General features: G+C 42.9%; 4 protein-coding genes across 6 annotated transcripts; 2 read left to right on the forward strand and 2 right to left on the reverse strand.

Annotated features, from left to right (window-relative positions):
- Window positions 1-168: 168 nt before the first annotated feature.
- On the reverse strand, window positions 169-2826 carry nudcd3 (NudC domain containing 3). Its single transcript, XM_047014791.1, has 6 exons — window positions 2470-2826; window positions 1915-2231; window positions 1683-1815; window positions 1434-1577; window positions 1148-1336; window positions 169-966 (listed from the first exon to the last, which is right to left on the reverse strand). The coding sequence occupies exons 1-6, from the start codon at window positions 2674-2676 to the stop codon at window positions 856-858; spliced, it is 1101 nt and encodes a 366-aa protein (XP_046870747.1). The 5' UTR covers window positions 2677-2826; the 3' UTR covers window positions 169-855.
- Window positions 2827-2975: 149 nt separating this feature from the next.
- Window positions 2976-4318, forward strand: mrps24 (mitochondrial ribosomal protein S24). The gene is made up of 4 exons (XM_047014792.1): window positions 2976-3101; window positions 3223-3303; window positions 3457-3568; window positions 3767-4318. Exons 1-4 carry the CDS (start codon window positions 3063-3065, stop codon window positions 4048-4050), a joined length of 516 nt encoding a protein of 171 aa, XP_046870748.1. The 5' UTR covers window positions 2976-3062; the 3' UTR covers window positions 4051-4318.
- On the reverse strand, window positions 4309-10244 carry gnsb (glucosamine (N-acetyl)-6-sulfatase (Sanfilippo disease IIID), b). Its single transcript, XM_047014790.1, has 13 exons — window positions 9829-10244; window positions 9240-9299; window positions 8885-9088; window positions 8487-8552; window positions 8282-8380; window positions 7265-7432; window positions 7075-7157; window positions 6817-6935; window positions 6537-6640; window positions 6339-6440; window positions 6110-6220; window positions 5855-5962; window positions 4309-5718 (listed from the first exon to the last, which is right to left on the reverse strand). The coding sequence occupies exons 1-13, from the start codon at window positions 10009-10011 to the stop codon at window positions 5551-5553; spliced, it is 1575 nt and encodes a 524-aa protein (XP_046870746.1). The 5' UTR covers window positions 10012-10244; the 3' UTR covers window positions 4309-5550.
- A 614-nt stretch (window positions 10245-10858) lies between these two features.
- On the forward strand, window positions 10859-15062 carry polm (polymerase (DNA directed), mu). 3 transcript variants are annotated; one of them, XM_047014787.1, is made up of 10 exons: window positions 10859-11248; window positions 11344-11442; window positions 11590-11760; window positions 11846-11950; window positions 12034-12154; window positions 12227-12359; window positions 12475-12577; window positions 12705-13100; window positions 13311-13394; window positions 14380-15062. In XM_047014787.1, the coding sequence occupies exons 1-10, from the start codon at window positions 10874-10876 to the stop codon at window positions 14464-14466; spliced, it is 1674 nt and encodes a 557-aa protein (XP_046870743.1). In that variant the 5' UTR covers window positions 10859-10873; the 3' UTR covers window positions 14467-15062. The 3 variants fall into 3 exon arrangements, with proteins under 3 accessions (XP_046870743.1, XP_046870744.1, XP_046870745.1); XM_047014788.1 differs by having other exon boundaries at window positions 11879-11950; XM_047014789.1 differs by having other exon boundaries at window positions 10859-11206.
- Window positions 15063-16206: the final 1144 nt, after the last annotated feature.

Below are 16206 nucleotides of genomic sequence, written 5' to 3' on the forward strand. Positions count from 1 at the left end.
ACTATAAATATAAATCGGTTTTTGAGGGGAAAAGGTCTGCGGTATCACCGGCCGGCCCGCAGCAGAGACTCGAGAGCCATCATGCTGACTCACCCCGGCCTGTAGCCTATGGTTGTAGCCACAAAAATGTGAGTATTTTTTGTAAAAAAAAAATTAAAAAAGCAGAAAAACCCTAGTACGATGGACTTTTATTAATTTTTCGACACACAAAAATGACTCAAATTGACAGCAAGAAAGGGCTTGTCAGTTCCAAACAAAAAAGTTACAATTTGTTACACACTTCTGAATCTGGGATATTGTCCAAAGACACTGAACACAATTTTATGAGTTCACCTTATGGCTGTGATCTATTTTCTCATCTGATAACAGAGGTGAAGATGGTGTTACATTGTCGGTAGGCAGACAGATTCAGGCACTGTAGAGTTACTGTAGGTGTTGTATTGGATTCTATAAAACTGCAACCTTACTTCTTTCCATCAAACATGTTAGAGCATTACATTGAGAAGAGCAAGTTTACTTTAGAATTCCCGCAGCTCCCGCTGTCACGTTTACACCTGTTACAGCGGATGCATGTACATGTATTACTCAGAGAGGCATACAGACTCTTTTATGATCAGGTGTATTACATGAACACAGCAAAGTAACAAATCTTCCACAGGGGTATTTCAGACCTGAAATACCCTCCATTTCAAAAGTTCTCGGAAAGGTGTGACATGGAATCATACTTTGACAAACAAAGCTTCTACAAGAACATTGAGAGCATTCCCCTTCTTGGTTTTAGTTGTTTCCCCAACACCACACAAACCACATCCTGGAAACTACTATTCTATCTCATCTGACCTACGTGTGCGTGCTTTAGAACTGCACCGCGCTGGGTGGGATATCGAACATGGAGGGGTCAAACTGCTGGCCTTTGAAGGGCGATCCCTCAGCCTCCCAGCCTTTCTTCAGCATGTCATGCACCTTCTACAAAGACACACAGACAGAGCACATGAATATAATGTGATGAGGGTGATTAGGAATAGCAAAACCCACAGCCAGTCATGCCAAGAATGTAGGTGGGGTAGTAAGACTATTTGTGTATTTAGTAAGAGACATGAATATACAGGATGTGTGAGTGTGTGGTGTGCCAGCGAAAGCTTCTCACCATCTCATGGCTCTGTGGTTTGCCCTGCAGCTTCTGTTGGTAGTCGAAGGTTAGTCTATCCAGTACAGCATGCTCCTCCTCATCCACCGTTGCCATGGAGCGCTCCCGGTTGATCTGGTTGATGTCAATCTCCTTCTCTCCCATCATCACGGCACTCCACCACACCTCCCCACATTTACTGAGAGACAACTGGGGAGGAGAGAGAGAGACGGGTTGGGTCAGTGAGATTGAGTCTTGCGCACATGAGTTTCCCCCCGTGTGTGTGCAGGTGTGTTTGTTTACACACCACCACGCAGCGTCCTGGCTCCAGGCTCCACAGAGAGTTTTCGATGTTGATCTTGTGAGTGAGTTCTCCTTCGATGAGGACTCTCTCTCCTGTCCCCTCCCTCAAGCACACGCGCACGCTACTCATCTGCAGACTCACAGACACCTGGGTGAGACATACGACACGACGAACAACAGTAAGTTGGCATTCAAATTCAGAGGCATCGCTAAGGCTGCTCCCGGCGGCAAAAGGTTTGGTAGGACTATTTACCTGTCTGCCCTTGACGACGTGTGCTGGGACTTGAACGCGGACCTCAACATCTGTGTAATCTTGAGACCAGCTGTAGTTGTCTCGCACTGCCCCGTTGTAGCTCTCTGGGTTGGCCTGAAACTTGTCCTGACCACTGTAACAACATTCGCAGACAAAGTATGATTGCAATTCAGCAATTGGAAAAAAGAAGGATAAGAGCAAGTGAAAAAAGGACCAGACAGGCACTACTCACGCTGTTGCTGCAGCTTCTGCTGAGTCTGTGCTGGCAGCCAAGGCAGGGCTCCCCTGTGCTGGACTGTTGCTCTGAGTCTGGGGGCTGGGGTCCTGCTTGGAGGTTGAAGCAGAAAGAGGCCCTGGCCCTGCAGACAATTGGTCTGTGGCTGTTTGAGCAGGTTCTGTTTTTGGTTCACTGGCTTCCTCTGGCTGTATGGCAGTCACCTCCAGCTCCTGAACTGCAGGAGGTACCGCTCTGGCCTCCTCCCTCTCCTGCAGCTCCCTCCGCTGCCTCTCTCTGTCCTGCTCTGCCACCCGCTCAAACAGCCTGAATGTCTAGACAAATAAAGAGAAAGGTTGTGAGCCCATGACACGAGACCAGACGTTATTACAGCATCAAAAAAAACCTTTATGAACAAAACAAACACTTTGTTAGGTACCAACGTTGCGACTTTCATGTGTATGTTTCATGAGTAAATTGGCTACACAGCTTGCAATATTTTCGCTGGTTGCATTATTGTAGTGTACGCTAATATTAGCGAAAAAGTAATTTATAATTTGACAGAAAACCCACCTTTAAGACCATTTTCTCTGCGACTCCAGGAGGAAACCCCATACGATCGTTGGGAGTTGACAACAGGCGGTAGAAGTCCGTCTTGCGGTAAAGGAAGCCAAAGTAAACCTGTAGAAAGTTCTGTATGTTTCCAACATGCTGCAAGATCCCTAGCAGAGCGTTGTCGTACAACTCTGTCATTTCCATAGGCGACGACATTGTCGGCATCAGATTGTAATTATTTATATCAAGGTACAAAGATGTGATTATGATAGTTTATCTTCAATTTAGCAGTTGATTAATGTATTGCAGATCTGAGTAACTTAGCTAACGTTGGTTAGCTATTTTGGTTATCCACATCCTGCACAAGATGCACGCTTAGTTTAAGTCTGTAAGGAAACTAGTACGCGTAACAAAGGTTCCACAACTCAAATGAATACATTAGTTAGAAAAACGTGTTTAAACGTAACAACTAATATGTATTTTCAGGTTTGTTTCCCCCAAAATGCTTCGCATTTACATAATGTTTTGTTTCTCTCCACTCAACTCACTATATAAAAAATGTGGACAAACGACTAAACCATCCTTCCCACAAATCATTTCGTCCATCGAAAATGGCTGCGTCCTTGAGCCACCGAAGTATGATGTTGTCGGTGAGAAAAAATTGCATTTGACTGAAAATGTTTAATTGTTTACGCGTCTGTAAATGTGTTGTATATTTGACTACCGTACTACACTGTGCTGACTATTTAATACTATACTGTATGTCTTTAGACGGCTCTGTGTAGAGCTGGCACTGCCGTTGCCACTAATTCAGGAACTCGAGCACTTCATGTCACTTCAGTGTGTTGCAAGGTATGTGAAATAATATGGGCAATACAGAGCAATACAGAATGGTTGGATATATTTCTCTTGTTTAATTGATTTGAGTTACAGCAGATACCTAACTGCTTTGATTTGTAGTGGTAAAAATCTAACTATAATAGTCATTTCCCTCTGATTCGTTAGAATCGAGCAGCCCGCATTCGTGTAAGGAAAGGAGACCGACCACTGACCTATGAGGAAGCCCTCCATCCACATCACATTGGCCACCGCAAAGGCTGGTTATCCCTGCACTGCAGTGAGTGTCTTTCTTAACAGTGTGTAGTATCATGTAGTATAACTGGTCAAGTAAACTAATTGTCAGATATAGTACTCCAGGATTGTGGAAGAAAAAGCTGTATTGATACGTTTTTCTTAATATTACTTACATAATGGTAGCCAGTGGTAAACAAACGTGCTTATTGTCATATGAAACTGACCCCATCTATATCTTCAGGTAATCTAAAAGAGGAGGAGGGTGCAGCTGAGCGTACAGTGGAGGATGTGTTTGTGCGACGCTTTATGTTTGGAACTTTTCACAACTGTCTGGCCAATGAAATAGTGATAAAGAGGCGTGGCAATTTGATGTTGGTATGTGCCCTGATGTTGCACAAAATGCCCCCACAGAAGTTTTACTTCTTGATTGGCTACACAGAAGAGCTACTCTCCCACTTCTACAAATGCCCTGTCAAGTTGGAAATTCAGACCCTGGGCCAGAAGGCCGTTTACAAATACCTTTGAGGATCCACTACTGGTCATGAAGACCTGAAAGAAGGGACTTATAATCAACAGAAGCTGTACACCACAGACGTTGTGATGTCATTTGAATTGTTCTTGGCCGCTAGCCAGTCCAGTGTTGTTCAAAAGCCTGTAAGTCATCCAATAATACAATGGGAATAGATATCTCTTTTAAAATCATGCTGGTTAGCGATCTATATTTCACAACTGCTGAAAATTGCATCTGGTTTTATAAGCATGTGTAGGAATAATAAAAATGACTTTCATTGCTTACGATTTATTGATTTCTCACAATGGGATTCACATTCACATGAAAATACGTAGTTCACTCAAAGTACACATAGAACCCAGTATAACCCCAACCTTCAGGCTTGTCAGTTCTTGGTCTTAATAATTAGTCAAGAACTAGCAAGATGCACCTGCCTAAGTTGAGGGTAAAACACATGAACTTTCATTTGTGGGTGCACTACACCATTAAAGCCATAAGCTGCATCAGTGCAAAGAGACAAGGCACACAGACTGAATCACATATGTCATATTCAAGTTTGCAATATGAACATTTCCCTTAAATATCTATGCACACTTGATGAGGCAACATTCCTTTCACATTCACAAAAAACATGTCTATTCCACAGTGATGCAAACTTCCCTTCTTTCATTTTTAGAAGATCTCATGGCAACTTAATTACTGTAATTATTTGTACTTGTAAAACATTTTGAATAGTTGCCGATAATTTTTGTGATAAACATAAGAGGAAAAGACAACTAAATAGTTGGCCCTCTCTCAGACACTGAAAAGGCACAAGACAGCAGGATTTAGTCCTCCGTGGGCTCACAGTCTAAAGGAACAGGCTTCAACTTTCACTTAACTCATTTCTTGTAAAAGTGCTTTAAATTATGGGTGCAGCTGTCATCAACAAGGGTGAAACAATGAAGGGAGTTGGTTGACCTGAAGTTTCCTATTAGCATCGATCTAGGCCAATTTACCCAAATCCTCATTGTATGAATTACAGGAGCATGGAAAAATAGGATTACAATTACTGTCGCAACTCAATACTGGTACTAATAGACCTTGGGTTGTATACCTTTTTACTTTATGAGATGACAAAATAACAATGCAGTTGGTTCTGTCTCGTGTAATGGCTCCAATGGGATTCCATACCCTGTATTCAAATGTATTATATAAAAACATGCAAATCTTTAATTGTCAATAACCTATAGTGCAACTTGCTGCCTACAAAATGGTCTCATAATACCCAGATAGTCTGAGAGTATATGCGCAATTTCAGCATAGGTAAGTACTATGAGAAGAGCCATGAGTGTGACCTGAACAGGCACTAACTAGAAGAAGAATATGTGCAGGTTCAGATGACACAGTGCCTACTATTCATTCAGATTAAAAACAAACATGTTAAAAGGCTCTAACCACATGGTATCAGTTACCACTTATTGTAATGACATTTCAACTTTGGTACAAGGCTTAGAGCTATGGTCCCGCCCACCCTAACGCCTGATTCGTTCTTCACTTGTATCTCGGCAGCTGTCGCCCACACATGACTGTAGCTTGATTAGCCGTTGGTTCATGGCCTGCAGAAGGGTGGGGTCGACCTTCTTCACAATATTTTCCAGCTGGTGAGGGTCTGAAGTCAGGTTATACACCTCAACGAATGACTGAAAGAAAAAGAGACAGTGTGTGTGAGAGTTGCACCAAGGACAGAGACTATTTAGAATAACATGTAATTTAATGTCCAGGCCTCTCCCCAATGGGTTTAGCTATTAAAACTGTTTGTGCACACACTGTTTGTACCTCAGTGTCGGCAAACTCGCAGTACTGTAGGTTGTGTCCAACGAGAGTCCTGACGCAGGCATAGGTGTTATTGAAGGCATCCTCACACACACAGTCAGGGAAACATTGCTGGAGAGGGACGGAAACAGATAAAAGCTTTAAAGTCATGCCCTGACTCCATTAACTGCAGAGTGATATTGTGCAGTGTGCACTGTTGGTGTCTAAGTGGAATTCTGTTTGAATGATGGCAGGAATGCAGGCGATGGGGAAACTCACAGACAATCCAGGACCCAGTTTGGGACAGGAGGGTTCAGGGGTGTCGTGCCCTTCTCCATTGTACTCTACCAGGAAGAAGGGGCGCGCAGTACCGTTACGCAGAATGGGCGCCTGCAAAACAGAAGGGAGATATTGAAGGAGGAAGGAGAAAGGTCTTAAGTTAGAAAAAGGGAGATAAATGCACAGGGTTAAACGTGAAAAGAGTGGAGCCCTTATCAAGAGTTCTCACCATCTGAGGGAGGAAAGACTGTCCATCCATGTTGACAAGGGACAGGTTAAGACCTGCGATGTCCAGCAGGGTGGGAGCCAGGTCAATGTTCAACACGGGGGCCTGAGGAAACAATCGTGGCGTGAATTCACAAAGACAGATGACAACCTTGGAATGGATGCTGTGTGTATGTGTGTGTGTCCAGTAAGAATTTCTGACCTGCACTATCTGTTGTGGTTTTATGTCTGGTCCACGGACCATGAGGGGGATCCTGATGTCGAATTCGTACAGCTGTCTCTTATCGATGGGCAGAGAGAACTGCCCTGGGAGGAAAAGCACAGCGAGGGGATTAGTGGATAATTAGTAAACTGAGGACAGGCAAATCATTTTTGTAAGTGAACGTATTTGACTGACGGCCAGAACAACGGACTAGCAAGCAGACTAGATATACAGATAGATAGGTAAATGGACAGACAGAGCAGGACACACAAACACAAACCGGTGTGGTAGCCATTGTCCGAGGTGTAGAAGATGTAGGTGTTGTTGATCTCCTTTAACTCCACCAGTTTATTAACGACTGCTTCCACCATGTCATCAACAGATAAGAGAGTCTGCCACCTGCCAGATAGCAGGAAAAAAAAACTGATTTCAGTGGTACTGCCAGTCAACTTGCAATGAGGCGGATAGATCGAGAGGGAAAAAAAAGAAAAAAAACTTTCGGTTGGATTGCGTTTTCTACAACAATTGGCTATTGTACCTCTTCCTGTAGGCATTATCCAGGAAGTCCATGGAGCTGCCAAGCATAGGGTTAAGGGGCTGGCGCAGCAGCCAGTGTTTCTCCTAATGCAAACACATCAAAGACACAATCTTATGGTGTTAACACAAAGTTAGTAAGTCAAATAAGTCAATGTAAGCGTGTGCGTGTGTATGTGTTTCAGTATGCTAACCTTTCCTGCTTTGTCAAAGCTGCCATCACGGGGAGCCTTGACATCACTGAAGGATTTCTGGTACTGGGGGGCTGCAGTCCAGGGAGAGTGGGGAGCTGGAGGGGACAGCATCACAAAGAATGGACGCTGTGGGCTCCTGTTCTCCAGGAAGTTGAGAGACCTGTTCAACTGAGAAAAGCAACAGGAGAAAGAGTAAACCAATTCAAATTCAAAGTTATTTGATGCGCCAAAATGGTTTCCAACTCCAGACAGACATTCCGATGGGACATTAAGTACCTTTCTAAAACAAAAGCGAGAAGAAGCGAGTGTTTGTTCTAGCCACACAGACAGTAAGAACTGCTGGTCAGAATAAAAAGACACACAGCCTAAACGGGTGGGGGGGAAACACAGGGTTTTGGAAAAGGAAAGTGGTTCATTGTGCAATCTGTCTGTGAAACATTGTGACCGTGCATAGGAAGGAGTCTGAGATCAGAAGGTTGGATACTGAATGCCAGAGTCATAGGACTGACTTGTACATTGGTCACATTCAGTAAACCTATTTGTACTGCACTTGGAGTTGCATTGGATGACAAGGACATTTTTATTACACTTTTCCTTGTTAAAAAGACATCAACTCGAACAAAGAACTTGATGTGCCACTGGGGTGGTGTACGCCAGGAATCTGACAAAGCAAATTCAAAGTCACATGCTAATGGCATGAGAAGGGAATGTCAAACGCCAGGAAGTGAATGAACACCAGAACACATTAGGGCCTACAAACTATAAGAACACTATAGCCTTAAACTAACAGCAGGATGTCAACTGATAAAAGGTATCAAGTTGTCAACCACAGCAAAAAAGAGAGAGAGAGAGATCAGGTGGCTATCTAGATGCGTGTATGTGTTTGTCTATAGCTGACGCAAGGACATTTGAAAAGAACAAGCTTCCCTTTCGCCCTTGGGTAAGAAGTTCTAGTAAACGAATCTCCTTTTTACTAAAGAAACACAGGACATGGTGGGTTGTGGGGAGACAACTTACTATGAGGTCTGTGAGGTAATCTTTTTCATAGCTGTCTCCGTGAATTTCTTCTTTGCCGTTGACCGAGAGTGTGTAGTTGTAGTACTGGGAGTTCCCCACCTGCATACAGACAAAACACACTTCGGACACACGTTCTATAAACGGTTGTGAAAATAAATGTGTTTGTTTGGGTTGTTGTTTTGTGTGTGAGTGCTGAAGGAGTCACCAGAGCATTCCACTGGTCCCAACCAGGTGGAACATGTCCGACATCTCCAGCTTCCTTCTTTCCATACTGTCACAGAAAAACATGCAAGTCATGTACATTGTTCATGACACTAAAAGAAACATGATGCATGCATAAATGTAAATATCAGTGGTTGGGGGGGGGGTACATAAAAAGAGCACTCAACCTGCATGAATATGGCATGTTAGCCGTTAATGCACTGACTGAGACTGAGACTAACTGTCAAAAGAGAAACAGATCTATCTATCGTCAAATATGGCGGCAGCATATTATATAAGAGCTAAAACAGGAAGAAAGAACTGTAGCTTTTTCCATAGATAATGACCACATGATTGGTCATGATGAAACATAGGCCCTTGTATGTGTGTGCGTATGTATACCTGGTTGAGATACTTTCCAGCAAAGAAGGTCTGGTATTGCTGTTTGCTGAGGTAGAGAGGGAAGGCTGTACTTTCTGGGCCTTTCTGCCAGAGAAGGCTGGAGCAGTTACCTGACAGAGAGTTGTTTCTCACTGCGTGGTTATGAGGGTACTGACCCGTCAAAATACTGCTTCTGCTGGGACAACACAACGGTGTTGCAGTAAACTGGGGAGAGGATGAGAAGAAGAGAAAGTGAAGATTTCAGAATATGAGGCATTGGCGAAGAAGACTGGCATGTGAATATTTTGCCTTTCGAGTGTAGACCAACTCCTTCCATTGACAATGTATTTTACACTACACTCGCTCTTGTACTTACAGCATTAGAGAACGTGACACCTGCGTCTCCAATTAAGGCCTTGGTTTTCTTCATTGGGGTCTATCGAACAGATAGAAAATACAGAGAAGTGAGACTTTTTTTTTTTAAACAACGTAAAACCAACTTGAAGAAAACTATCTAAAGGAAACATTACATACAAATAATTCAGGGCTGATTAAATTCATAATAAAAATGAACAGTGAAAAAGGGATTACAAATTCAAAATAAAGTAGGGTATAATCAAACAGGATTTTTAAATTTCAAGTTAAAAAAAAGGCTCACACAGTCAGTCTTTAATAGGCCCTCCCTTCCTGGTACAGATATTTCCACATAACCTATATGTCGCACAACCTAATGGACGTATGTCTCAACCTAAAGCGGCCTATAGAAAGTCACAGCCTGGCAGGCAATAAGCCACGGTTAAGTAGCCTACGGGAAGTAGGCTACATGCAGGGCACACGCTCAAACAAGTTATTTTAAACAACACGGACCCCAATAATAACACATTATATATCCTTCTAATCATATATTATTAACTTCAAACTAGCCAAAAGTTGTTTAAATCGGTATGAAAGCACGAATTACTTACCAATCCTCCAAGTGCCACATCTTGGTCGTCGGCTAGTATTAGGACGATATTTCTCGGTTTTTGACATTCCAAACACCTGAGCATGCAGGTAAACAACGCGAGGAACAACGCAGCCCTTTCCACACTTGGTTTTAGTGTCCGTTGTCCATACCTCTGTCCGGTTATTGTCTCCGAACTTGCCATTAGCAAGCTGACCACCTTATCTGCTGCTATGGTTTCGTTTACAGCAAAGGGGAGCAAATACCAAAACACCTATGAGGGGTTGGTCTAAGTGTGCTGTCAAACCGCACAACTGAGGCAGTCTGAAGTTTGAGGAAGTTGGGATCATATGATCACTTCTCTCATACTCGCCTGAGGGGAATTACACTCGTGGACTGGACTAGCCTATGCTATGACAACTGCATCAACACAGTGAACCTACTAGTCGAGTTGCCTACTTCTTTCACCAATTTAGCTTTGATTAATGTAGAAATGTTTTTCTGTTAGCTACGCCTCCATTGAGGTGGCTCATATTCTGACCACAAAACAAAAATCAGGATGATTTAGCCTAACTTTATTCTTTTCTTAAGGGGAGGCAGGGGAAGGGGGCGTTCCGAGACATCTAACCCTGCTGCACCGTGCAGTAGAGTAGATCTATTTTTTCACAGTATAGGCTAAATGGCCGCAAGTCAGTGTGGTACAAAAGAGATGTGGAAGTTAGGGTTTTAGTTGGAACACCCCCTGATGTGTTTTTTTTTCATGTTAGCTCCTTTAAGCGGTGCTACTTCCTGTTTCCCCATCGGATCTATTTTGCGTGGCGGACTGCATACTGCTTAAATGTAGCCAGCTGCATGCCCCCTCTTTCCTGTCACTGTTACTGTCTTTTTTATGTCGTTTCTCTTTTGAATTAAATAAAAGTGTATTTTAGCGTACTTATAATATGATTTGTGTTATCAGGAATGTCAATGTGGGTTATAGGGACAGATAGTCAACAAAAAAGTGACTGGTTTGCATTTTAAGTTAAATAGCACTAGATGTTTAAAAGTTATCTAAGTCAACTGTAGCCATGGTGCCGTTTAAGAAAAGAAGAATACAACTGCATGCTGCCAATAGCGGCGACGGAACCATTAAGTTCCCGCAGGTGGTTATCTTTCTCCTGGAGAGAAAGATGGGAGCGAGTCGAAAATCCTTCCTCACTCAGCTTGGTCGTGGCAAAGGTTTCCTTGTGGAGGAGTCATTTAACCAGTCTGTCACACACGTTGTATCCGAGAACAATTCTGGAGACGAGGCTCGCACTTGGCTGAATTCTCAATTATCTGAACAGTCGGGAGTTGAGAAGAATTCAGCGAAAGAAGAAATCCATGTCCTGGACATCAGCTGGTACACAGAGAGCATGCGGGTGGGTTGCCCAGTGGTCATCATGGACAGACATAGGCTTCAGGTGTGCCCCTTTTTACGTGTGAAGCTTCCTACAACAATCTTTAAATGTGAAGACCAGAGTGAGTTACTTTTTGTATTTATTTATTTTTACCGAAGGAGACCCAGCAATGTGGACCAGAACTTACAGAATTTTCAGTTCCCAGCTATGCCTGCCAGAGATGCACCCCTCTTATGGGCCACAACTCCAGGCTCACGGTGATTCCTCGGTGTCCTATGCACTATTTTAAAGAGGCCCATTTTCCAAGACTATGATTTCTCTGTTACCCTTGATGAAAATCTGAATTCATAATCAGTCCGACTCAAACTGGAAAATATTGAGTTGAATATCTTTCTCTCGCACAGGATGCGCTGTCCATCCTGGCTGACAGTGCCGAGTTCAGTGAGAATGAAGGGCGTAACGTGGCATTCAGGAGGGCAGCAGCGGTGTTGAAGTCCCTTCCCCAGCCAGTGACTAGACTGAAGCAACTCCAAGGCCTGCCCTGTCTTGGGGAGCACTCGCTCAGAGTCATAAAAGTTAGGACTTAACACGTTCTGTGTCTCTCTTACCACGGTGTCTTTCCTTTCTGTCTATCTCTCTCTAAATGCATCAGTCTCTCAGGATCTAGAAGGTCCTATCTGTCTCTGTCCACAGGAAATCCTGGTGGAAGGTGTGTCCCTTGAAGTGGAGACTACAAAGCATTCAAAGCAGTATACGGTTATGAAGGTGTGTGTTTGAGTGAAGTCGACCATGTTCATCTTGACTTTGTTGGCCTGTAGCCTCATTTGCTTTCTGTCAATGAGTTTCAGATCCTCACAGGCATATTTGGTGTTGGAGTGAAAACTGCAGATCGCTGGTTCAGAGAAGGAATACACACACTCTCAGAACTGCGGAAGTCAGGACATGCACTCAACCGAGCACAACAAGCTGGTGTGTGTTTATCTCAAGGGCATATGTGGTTTTCTTAAGAACGTTCTGCAGATACTGCTTCCTCTATTTCAGGTCTTCAGCATTATGAAGATCTCAATTTGCCAGTTACCAAAACAGAGGCTGATATAATTGGTCATATTGTGAAAAAGGCAGTCAATGCTGTGCTGGAAGGTGCCGAGATCACTCTGATTGGAGGATTCAGGAGGTATGCGGGGAATTGTAGGTCAGACAGCTACATTGTAATTACATGTGTTATTGAGTTATCATTGAAGAGTCCAAAGGTCATCCATCGACATGGAAAAATGTATTTGTGTCTTTAGGGGAAAACAGACTGGCCATGATGTTGATTTCCTGATCACCCACCCAGAGGAGGGCAGAGAAGAGGGTCTAATGCCAAAAGTAGTTTCCTGGTTGGAATCACAGGTAATGTGTAATCTCTAACAGGTGTCAAGTTGGTTCGTGCTGGTGGGATTCTGTTAAAATGGCCCCATTCAAACTGGTAAAAAAAACCTGAACAACAGATATAGAACTTACCATTATGTCCCCCCAGGGTTACCTATTGTACCAGAAGACCACTAGGAACTCCTATCTCGAAGCTAAAGAGGGTCCTGGACAGCCATCCTCTAACATGGACCGCTTTGAGAGGTGCTTCTTAATTTTCAGACTGCCCGTGGATATGGATGAGGGGAAGGTGCAGATGGAGAGACTCATAGGACTACAAACACAGACAGAGAATTGCACACAAACAAACAGGTGCCCTCCAGTCGATGGGGAGACAGAGACTCATACTCACCCAATCGTGGATGCTTCGACCCAGAAGAGAATTCCAGTGTTGGAGCCGACACAAGGCTCTAGGAACCAACCCTGGAGAGCAGTGAGGGTGGATCTTGTGGTCTCTCCTCACAGCCAGTTTGCATTTGCCCTGTTGGGCTGGACAGGGTCCAAGGTAAGCCTGGTCACTGAACCCTAACTGTGATAGTCCCATAGGAGAGGATATAGAGCCCTTAACACCTTGTCATCTGCAATTATCTTCAAATATTTCAGATGGAAATTGTCTACCATCTGTCAAGTTTAAACTGCTGCAATAATGTGTGTAAACAGTGAAGCCATGGTCTTTAACAACATACTTTCTCTATCTCCCTTCTGCCCTCTGTAGTTGTTTGAGAGAGACTTACGTCGCTGGGCCAAACAGGAGAAGGCCATGTCTCTAAGCAGCCATGCTTTGTATAACAGCATACAGGTATCTGCATCTTACACATTCACATTTTAGTTTTACTTAAAGGAAGAACAAGCATGAATAAATGAATGCATGAAGTGGGTTTGTGAGAGGGATCCAGGCAGAAGACATTAGAATCAGAATCAGAATGGGATTTATTCGCCATGAAAGTTTGCACTGACAAGCAATTTGCTTTGGCAGGAAGGTGCATACAATAAACATATAGGAATCTTAAATTTAAATATGTGGTCTAACTATACTAAAACTAGCAGTAATAAGTGGAATACACTCAGATAAAATAAAGTGGGCATAAAATAAAACATAAGTTGCAAAATTACAATATAAATACAATATAAAATACAAATATTACAGGAATTGAATGTAGTGCAAAAGTAAAACGTTTTAAGACATGAAGTCATTTGAGTCAGTGTGAGCTCTTGGCCTTGTTGAGGAGGCCAACAGCGGAAGGGAAGAAACTGTTTGTGTGGCGTGAGGTTTTGGTCCTGATCGACCGCAGCCTTCTGCCGGAGGGGAGTGATGTGGTGGAAGAGTCCTCGAACCGGGTTTCTCGGAGCTCTGCCAATCCTCCTGAATGTGCCTGGATAGCAGAAGAGGAGCTTGAAAGTAGAGGAGGAGATGAGGAGGACGCCAAAGTAGACATTTGAGTGATTGATATAGCGAGGTTGTATTTGTAATAGAGAACTGACTAGCGCGAGTTATACAGGGGTTTAACTGATGCGTATCAAGTGTGTCATCGGGTGTGTAGACAAGGTGGTAGATGTTGTGGTGTGGTTTTCTCCTGAACCTCAGTTCAGTCTTACTTCCTTTATGCCTCCCTACCAACATAGGCATACACTTAGCCCACTACCACACATTCACACCCAAATGGTTTGATATGAGTTTGATATAAGTTTAAATAAAGACATGCCGCCAACTGTGTGGTACAGTTGCATTTTAATGGATGCCATCTCTTTCCCACTCTTGCTTTAATCCTTTCTATTTTTTGTAGAGGACATATCTGAGGGCAAATTCGGAAGAGGAAATCTTTGCTCATCTGGGTCTTGAATACATTCCCCCCAGTGAAAGAAATGCATGAATTGTATGCCATATATCAGCTATCTCTCGTTTACTCATTCCAATGTACCAAGGGTGCCTCAACCACACAAGTTAATCTTAGCGGCATTAGTAATCTTCGAAAAAACCTGTCACTTCTTCAGACTGTTGCCGTGGATATTTGTAAATGTTAGTATTCAGCCCTGCTTGAAACTGTATACTATTAGGATATAACGTTGATTAATTTGCCTTGCATTCCATTTATTCCAGAAATATTTGGCAGTGTATTTGTTTATTTGCACTACAAATTAAGTATTTTAATAAATGTATCTTATTTGATGTGTAATTGGGTCTGTAAGATGTAAGCTCATGAATGTGTAAGGCAATGTTACATGAAATGAGTGTTGCATTCGGACTGTTGTCCTACTTGCACAGCTGCTCGCATGTGTAACAGCCACTGTTCTAGAATGATGTGGAAGTTTCCGTACATAACACCAAACTGACACTGTGACCTCAATTCATGATGCATAGGTTTTGTTTAAATTGTGTTACTAAGTACTGTCAGAGCAGGTGTAAGACAAAGTGACCGTAATACATTACAGTGAAGGTGAATAAAGAAGTACAAATATTTTAAATTGACATTTTATGTAATTGGATGTCTTTGTGAGGATCATGAAATGTACACTCTTTCACAATCACTCTTTCCTTCTAAACCTTAAAGTTGTATTGGAACAAACAGGGTATTTCCTTTTAAATACAGTTTTATGCAAAGGTTTGGGCACCCCAGTTCCAAATGTCTGTTACTGTGAATAGTTAGGCGAGTTTTTACGATTACCCGATCTCCATAATGTGATGGAACATTCTTTTCAACCTTTAAAAAAAGATTTGTGTATTATTTTTGTTTTTTACAATTTGTACATATTGAAAAAAATGAAGGAGCACCATGCAAAGGTTTGGGCATCCCAAGAGAGTTTAGCTCTCAGATAACCTTTACCAAGGTCTCAGACCTTAATGAGCTTGTTAGTGCTATGGCTTGTTCACAATCATCGATAGGAAAGGCCAGGTGATGCGAATTTCAAAGCTTTATGAATTCTCTACTTCTCAAACCTTGTCCCAACAATCAGCAGTCATGGGCTCCTCTAAGCAGCTGCCTAGCACTCTGAAAATGAAAATAATTGATGCCCATAAAGCAGGAGAAGGCTGTAATAATAAGATAATGTTTTTAGGTAGCCATTTCTTCAGTTCATAATGTCATTAAGGAATGGCAGTTAAAAGGAACAGTGGAGGTCAAGTTGAGGTCTGGAAGACCAAGAAAACTTTCAGAGAGAACTGATTTAGGATTGCTAGAAAGGTGAATCAAGGTTTCACCTTCAGGAAAACTTAGCAGACTGGAGTGGCGGTGCACTGATCTACTGTGCATCGACACCTGCACAAATATGACCTTCATGGAAGAGTTATCCGGAAAACAAAACCTTTCCTGTGTCCTCAGAAGTTTGCAAAGGAGCATCTCAACAACACCATCTGATGCATTTTGGAAATAAATCCCATGGAGTCATGAAGTTGAGCAAAGGTATGTTTGGAGAAAAATGGGTGGCGAATTTCATGAAAAGAACACCTGTCCAACTGCTAAGCACCGGGGTGGATGAAACATGCTTTGGGCTTGTGTTGCAGTCAGCGGCACAGGGAACATTTCACAGATAGAGGGAAGACGTGCTTCAATGAAATTCCAGCAAATTCTGGAAGCAAACATGTTAGGTCAAGTTATGCCAGTTCAATTCCCGGC

The sequence above is a fragment of the Hypomesus transpacificus genome, unplaced genomic scaffold (genome assembly GCF_021917145.1).
Source record: "Hypomesus transpacificus isolate Combined female unplaced genomic scaffold, fHypTra1 scaffold_27, whole genome shotgun sequence".
NCBI classification, from domain to species: domain Eukaryota; kingdom Metazoa; phylum Chordata; class Actinopteri; order Osmeriformes; family Osmeridae; genus Hypomesus; species Hypomesus transpacificus.

Coding starts and splice junctions, on each gene's coding strand:
- nudcd3 (XM_047014791.1), bottom strand. CDS start 2,676: ATGCCGACAATGTCGTCGCCTATGGAAATGACAGAGTTGTACGACAAC. Junction 1,816..1,914: donor GCAGAAGCTGCAGCAACAGC/GTGAGTAGTGCC, acceptor ATGTTGTTACAG/TGGTCAGGACAAGTTTCAGG. Junction 1,578..1,682: donor ACGTCGTCAAGGGCAGACAG/GTAAATAGTCCT, acceptor TGTCTCACCCAG/GTGTCTGTGAGTCTGCAGAT.
- mrps24 (XM_047014792.1), top strand. CDS start 3,063: ATGGCTGCGTCCTTGAGCCACCGAAGTATGATGTTGTCG. Junction 3,304..3,456: donor TCACTTCAGTGTGTTGCAAG/GTATGTGAAATA, acceptor CTGATTCGTTAG/AATCGAGCAGCCCGCATTCG. Junction 3,569..3,766: donor CTGGTTATCCCTGCACTGCA/GTGAGTGTCTTT, acceptor CTATATCTTCAG/GTAATCTAAAAGAGGAGGAG.
- gnsb (XM_047014790.1), bottom strand. CDS start 10,011: ATGGCAAGTTCGGAGACAATAACCGGACAGAGGTATGGACAACGGACA. Junction 7,158..7,264: donor GCTTTGACAAAGCAGGAAAG/GTTAGCATACTG, acceptor TGTTTGCATTAG/GAGAAACACTGGCTGCTGCG. Junction 6,441..6,536: donor AACCACAACAGATAGTGCAG/GTCAGAAATTCT, acceptor TTGTTTCCTCAG/GCCCCCGTGTTGAACATTGA.
- polm (XM_047014787.1), top strand. CDS start 10,874: ATGGTGCCGTTTAAGAAAAGAAGAATACAACTGCATGCTGCCAATAGC. Junction 11,443..11,589: donor GCCACAACTCCAGGCTCACG/GTGATTCCTCGG, acceptor TCTCTCGCACAG/GATGCGCTGTCCATCCTGGC. Junction 13,395..14,379: donor CTTTGTATAACAGCATACAG/GTATCTGCATCT, acceptor TATTTTTTGTAG/AGGACATATCTGAGGGCAAA.